This window comes from Suncus etruscus, chromosome 9, assembly GCF_024139225.1.
Source record: "Suncus etruscus isolate mSunEtr1 chromosome 9, mSunEtr1.pri.cur, whole genome shotgun sequence".
NCBI classification, from domain to species: Eukaryota; Metazoa; Chordata; class Mammalia; order Eulipotyphla; family Soricidae; genus Suncus; species Suncus etruscus.
In genome coordinates, this window is record NC_064856.1 from 26024585 (window position 1) to 26031497 (window position 6913).

At 48.6% G+C, this 6913-nt stretch overlaps 1 protein-coding gene across 1 annotated transcript; it reads right to left on the reverse strand.

Moving 5' to 3' along the window:
* Positions 1-90: 90 nt before the first annotated feature.
* On the reverse strand, positions 91-4020 carry LOC126017486 (WAP four-disulfide core domain protein 5-like). The gene is made up of 4 exons (XM_049779429.1): positions 3936-4020; positions 785-922; positions 516-656; positions 91-222 (listed from the first exon to the last, which is right to left on the reverse strand). Exons 1-4 carry the CDS (start codon positions 4018-4020, stop codon positions 218-220), a joined length of 369 nt encoding a protein of 122 aa, XP_049635386.1. The 3' UTR covers positions 91-217.
* Between the last annotated feature and the right edge of the window lie 2893 nt (positions 4021-6913).

Below are 6913 nucleotides of genomic sequence, written 5' to 3' on the forward strand. Positions count from 1 at the left end.
GAAAGGAATTCCTCTGTGCTCTGGTCTTGGCTTTGATTCTGGGAGCAGCCAGAGCTGGGGGTTGTCGGGATGTGGCCAATGTTCAGTATTTCTCCGCAGCATGACTCACCACAGGTGGAGACAGTGCTGTCTGAGTGACAGTGGAGAAGGGAGCCCCATTCATCTCTTCCTGTTGAGAACCTCATCCTAAGGTCCAGCACTACACCTTGAGCCTAAATTAGTCTGAGGAAAGAGAAGGAAAGGGTTAATTCTCTCCCATTGGGCAGGAAACACACACACACACACACACACACACACACACACACACACACACACACACACACACACACACACACACACTGCTTTCTTCACAGGGGCTGCTGATCCAGGTAACAGCAAATTCAGTACAAAAGATTACCAGTTCCCTGAACCTCAACTGTCCCAGCACTTCCACTCCCCACACTCTGGCCACCCCAGGCAGTGGGGAGTAGGGCTGGGAGAGGTAGCAGAGGAAGCAGGGGTACCTTAACTCCTACCTTTGACAGGACTTCGGCAGTCTCGGCCACAGGCAGTCAGGCAGCAACGTTTAGAGCCTGAGCAGTCGAAATCCCCCTGGCAGAGGTGCTGTATGGGGCTGATACAACGCAGAAGATCCTTGGGGCAGACTCCCCGCTTCACTGCAACACAGGGATTATGAGTGGTTGGCTCACTTACCTATACCAAACTACAACTAGTGGGTGAGTGGGTGGTATGATGGGTGGTGGATGAGCTGCTGAGGCTGGAGTGGGAGCTGGCAAGTACTTACCTGAGAGTTTGGGGACACACTGGAGGTAACAGGCTTTGGAACAGCACTTGGTAGTGGAAGGACACTGGCTGTCATCCAGGCATTGGTCAGGGACCGACAGACAAGGCCCATCATCCGGTGGACAGGCTCCTGGTTTCACTGTAAAATAGCCTCTATACCTGAGATCTTGTACATGGAGCCAATTCCAGTTCTAGGTGTACCTAAAATTCTCTACCCCTTTCTGCCTGTTCAGTGGTGAGAATGGAGATTTGTGATTCTGAGTTTCAGTTTTCTTCTTTGGGGGCTCCAAGTCTCCAACAGGACCCCTTAGTCACTGGCCTTTGCCCCTCTTTGCCTCTCTAGCCTACTTGTCTACACCTGGTGTGGTGTACTCTGTGGCTCCTGCACACCACTTCTCTGGGCAGGGCTCAGTGTCTCCCTCCATTTAGATGGGGGAAACACTGCCCCAGGAAGTGCTATTGTTCAGATGCACTCATTAGAGGTTTTCTACGTCTTCACTCCCTCATGGCTTTGGTGCTATTTAAATCCCAGGGATGGGGACTGATCTCTCATCTTTTCTTCAACCCACCTGTTGCTCAGAAGTAAAGGTAGGGTCCACTTAGGTGGGGTCAGAGAACTGAATTGCTGCCCCCTTCTGAAAAAAGCTTTCTTAGTCAGGGAAGGAGCCCCCTGTTAGAACTAGCCACCACACAGGCTGAAGGTAGATAGCAGGGGCCCTGCAAGACACTCAGGCTGCAGTTCTCAGCTTGGGCCTGAGAACATGAGAGAGTCTGAATTAGAAGGAGATGAAGTGTGTGTGTGTGTGTGTGTGTGTGTGTGTGTGTGTGTGTGTGTGTGCGTGCGGTGATCACCATGAATTGGGGTGGAATGTATGAGGTGACAGAGGCAAGGAGATCTGGAATAAGGAGCCAAAAGTGGCATCAGGAGGAACAAAACAAAGCAAACAGACAGAGAATAGAATAGACACACGGGAGCAAGGTGGCAGCAGATTTTGAGGAATAGAGAAAAGCCTGGGGTGCTCTGGGACAGTGGGATCACAGGAAAATCCTGATGCTTCCTTGGATCCGGCTTCCTACTCACAGACCTCTACAGTACAACAGTGGCACAGACATGGAGGTGCATGGGATACACCCTACTGTGGCCTCAGAAGTAAGGATCAGGCTCACAGTGACACACACATTCCTGCTGCTGCTGTGACACCCCACACCCCGCCAATATTCATGCCGCTGATCTGAAGTTTTGGCAACAGGCTTATCCCCACAGTGAACCTGCTGATTTACTCCTTCTTGAGCAATTTCAGATGGTCTGAGCCTGTAACCATGTGTCACTTGCACAGGCATGCACCCAGACGTTATCAGCTGGTGTTTACACAAACAGGTGTGCAGGTTCACAGGAAGTGGATACCCTCCCCCCACACACACACATACAAACATGGTCAGGTCTGCAGCCACCACTCCTCTCCTCCCACAGATGCACATTACCAGTCCCACACTTAGGCCCAGCTAGTACTAGACCGAGCCTATGTGAGAGTAAGCAGAAACACTCCAGGTATGTGCACAGTCATCCCACAATCCTGTGTGACTTTGGTCTTGTCATGTTTCCTGCCAAAAACATTAGTTTGACACCTGCTGTTTACAGGTGTCACGAGGCTCTTTATCTGGTGACATCCTGGTGTTTAGGGGGAGGCTGGGCTTCCACAGAAACACCATGATGTCCTTTCCTCCACCCTGTTACCCACTAATGTCTGACATCCCACAGGAGTGGATGGCAGTGGAGAGAGATGAGGCTACAGGGTGGTGAGTGTCCCTCTGCCCTGCCTGAGAGGGGTCTCACCAGATCCTGCAGGTCCTACTCCTGCCTCTGAGCGGTGGGCCTTGTCTCTGGGCTTCTCTCTGCAGCTACCCAAGTTTCCCAGCTGTATTGTAATTGTTATGGGAGAGAGGGAGAGAGAGAGAGAGAGAGAGAGAGAGAGAGAGAGAGAGAGAGAGAGAGAGAGAGAGACAGACAGACAGACAGACAGACAGATAGACAGACAGAGATAGAAAGAGAGAGACAGAGACAGAGATAGACAGAGACAGAGAGAGAGAGAAAGGAGGGCCAATCTGGTGCCAAAGACCTGCCCTCAAATGCTCCCTTTGATACCATATGAGTCAGTCCTGGGCTGTGGGTGATGGGTTTCCACCGAACCTTGGCTGATTTCTTTACTCTCAAAGTGGGGATGAAAACTGTCCTGACCACCCAGCATGAAAGTGACAGGAAGTTCTTGCAGCCCTGAGTCTCAGCCAGCATAAGGTTTAGGCTCCTCTGGCTTGTGCAGGAGAGAAGGCCCTACCACTGCCCCTCTCACCCAGCATGCAGTGAATGTAGGTCAGTGCTCTGCCCCCAAGGACCCGACCCAGTGGGGAGGAACCTGTCTATCCACTCCGGCAGCCCTGAGTTCTCTCAGCTGTCACAGGGTTGAGGGGAAATGGAGAAGTAGTGAGAAGTGAGAAGCAGTCTAGCCCAGATTCCAAATCACAGTCCACCCAACTCCTGAGCCCCTTGGACATAGAAGACAGACACCAGGTGGACAGGATGCCAGCCAGAGCCATTCCCCTGGTGTGTGGACTGCCAGGTGCAGACACACACACATACACACACACACACACACACACACACACACACACACACACACACACACACACACACACCCAAACCACACACACACAACAACAACAACGCTTTAGGCCACCGTCAAAGGCCCAGAGCGATGCCATGCTCACACATGTCCAGGTTTGTGCATACACACAAGTCTACATGAATGTGTGGACCCTCTCGGATGTGAGATGTGAGTCTCTCAAATCCGCGGAACCACTGTGTGCTTGTGCAGAAATACCTGGACCCACATTCAGGTGACACGAAGCATCCAGACACTGGCAGAAGACACTCATTGCCAGGTGAGACCCCTGGACAGGCATGCAGATACAGGACCAAATACAGTCTACTGAAAACAGAGATGCTGATACTCATACAGACACACACAGATACAGACACAAAGACACACAAACACAAACACACATAGAGCTCTACCTACCTTTCCCCAAAACCTCACTCTCCCCCCAGAGGTAGAAATCACCTACCCCAAAGAACAGAGGACCCTTCCCACACTTACCAATCTTCCTTTTGCCTAGGGCAGCAGGCAGCTGGTTTCCTAAAGCCAGGAGGGCCACCAGGAGGAGGAGGCTCCCAGCTCTCATGTTCTGCTCCCAGAACCTATTATGGTCAGGGCCCCGTGGCTCCTAAATTAACATCTACAGCCCCAAGTAGGCAAGAGCAGCTGAATCAGGGGAGGAAAAAGAGGGAGTAGATGGAGTGGTTCATGTCTGCCTCATCCTGGCTCCACCCCTGGCCTAAGTCTCCCTGCAATGTTGTTTGAGCAAGAACTCATGGGGGTGTTGGGTGTAGGCTGACCGTGGGTACAGGGCAGTAGGAGCTCACACCTGCTGCACCCCTCATGATGCACATGATCTTGTGCAGTGCAGTTGTTAACACTCCTTGGGACTCAGTTGCTGTCATCTGAACAAAGTGTGTGTGTGTGTGTGTGTGTGTGTGTGTGTGTGTGTGTGTGTGTGTGTGTGTGTGTGTGTGGAGGGGGGAGCTGTTGGCCGGATGCCTCCTTTCCTAGTTCTGTGAACTCTCGAAGACTCAGAAAAGGCATAGGCAGGGAGACAACTAACTTTGAATAGCCAGGTGAGGGGAGGCAGTGTGAGGGGGTGTGTGGGTCCAGGGGAGCAAGGTGAGAAGGTCAGTCCTGGCTTCCCCTGAGGACTGGGCTAAGGGTCCAGAAAGGCTCTTAACAGAAGCTCCAGCAGGCCTCCCTGGTCAACATCATCCTCCACATCCTCCCACAGAAAGACAAGGAAGCATTGGCCATAGATGGGAGGGACTCAATCTGTCTTACAATGACTGGGACTTCCTCCCAGGTTCCATGGTGGAGCATTGGCAACCAGCTAGACATTACCTGTTCTTGAGGTAGGAAGTGGAAGGTTCAGTCCAGATTCCCCAGTGCACTCCCATGAGAAAGTTTTCCTTGGGTTGAGCTGAATCTCTAGAGCTGTTTTCTGAACTCTTGGGGGAAAGGAGTATTCTACATTTTTATTTATTTATTTATTTATTTATTTTTTGCATTGGAAAAAGTTAATTATTTTTTATAATATAATTTTTATTTTGATCATAGTGGTTTACATGTTGACAATAATATTTTAGTTAAATATTTACATAACATCAGGGGGGATTCTACATTTTAGATCTGAGGTGACTTGGGTTTCCCTCATTCCCTCTGGTAGCAATTTGTTGTTATTTTATTTTCAGGCCACACCCAGCAATGCTCAGAGGTTACTCTTGGCTTTGTTCACTGGAAACACTTCTGGCAGTACTCAGGAGGCCAGGCAGGAATTTTAGGAGAGAATATGTGTGCAGCTCTCCATCCTCTTCTTCCTCTCTATCCCTTCCACAAACTTCATACATTCTATAATGAAGCACTTTTCATGTTTAAGATGATTTTATAGGGACTTTCCTGCAACTACAAGATGTGTTCTCCAGGGGATGGAGAGATTGTGTAGCAGATAGTGCTTTTGCCTTGCATGATGCTGACCTGATTTGATCCCTGACACCCTATAAGGTCTGCTAAGAAACACCAGGAATGATCCCTGAGTGCAGAGCATGGACTAAGCCCAAGTACTGTTGGATGTGGTCCCAAAAAAAATAATGAAAAAAACAAAACCCAAGGATATGTCCTCCAATATTTTTTTATTTTGGTTTTGGGCCACACCCGATGACACTCAGGGGTTACCCCTGTCTATGAGCTCAGAAATCGCTCCTGGCTTGGGGGACCATATGGGATGCCACATGCAAGCTCTAACCACTGTGGTATCACTCTAGCTCCATTTTTTAAATTTTTGTCAGAGTTGAAATGCAACCTCAGTCAAAAGAAACAAACTTCCAGTTGTTTGGGGGAGGTAATGCCCAGTTTGGTCATTAGGTAGTAATGCTCTATGAATCACTATCACTGCCAGTTCCAAAAAATTTTTTTTTGGCTTGTTTGTTTGTTTCTGTAGCACTGAAATTCCCCAGCCTATAAAAGACTCTTTTTTGTTTTTTGGTTTTTGGGCCACACCCGGCGTGCTCAGGAGTTACTCCTGGCTGTCTGCTCAGAAACAGCTCCTGGCAGGCTCGGGGACCATATGGAACACCGGGATTTGAACCAACCACCTTAGGTCCTGGATTGACTGCTTGCAAAGCAAACGTTGCTGTGCTATCTCTCCGGGCCCAAGAGACTCTTTTTTTTTAAAAGTTCTCATCACAAGAAAAATGATGATGAATGTTGTTGCCTAGACCTGGTATCCTGATAGATTACTTTCTCTCTCTCTCTCTCTCTCTCTCTCTCTTCACTCTCCTTCTCCTCTCTCTTCTCTCTCTTTCTCTCTCTTCTCTCTCTATATGTATATATATAAATGGATACACACACTTAGTATTGTATTCCTGAACCTAACATGAAGTTACACCTCAATTAAATTCTCCTCCACCAATGAAACAGCATAAGGAATGCTAGTTAGGCCAAGGCATGGTCATCTTTTCAGCTTTGGGAAGCTAGTCTGATTGCATTTTAGGAAGAAGGTGAGTGGGCATGTGTTAGCCTACAGCCTCATACAGCAAGGTAGAATCTCTCAGTTCTGCTCTCCCAGCTCCTTTATCTTGGTGGTGCTCTGTCATTTGACAACTGCTGTGTTACAGGTTAGCTGACAACTGCTAAGTACTTTGCTTATCCTAGGAATGCTTTGGACCTGGGTTAGAGTTCCCACTGGCCCATCTTCCATTTATGGGCAGTGTGAAATTCTGTAGTTGTGACTTTTAACCAAAGATATATATTTTTATTTCCTTTGGGCCATACCTGGTAATGTTCAGGGGTTACTCCTAGATATATACTCAGGAATTACTCCTGGAAGTTTTCAAGAGGAACATATGGAATTCCAGAAATCAAATTCAGGTTGGGCAAGTGCAAGGCAAGTGCCTTACCCTCTGTACTATAGTTTTGGTCCCTTAACCAAAGATACTTAAAGGTATCTCACCAAATGAGAAGAAAGTGAATAT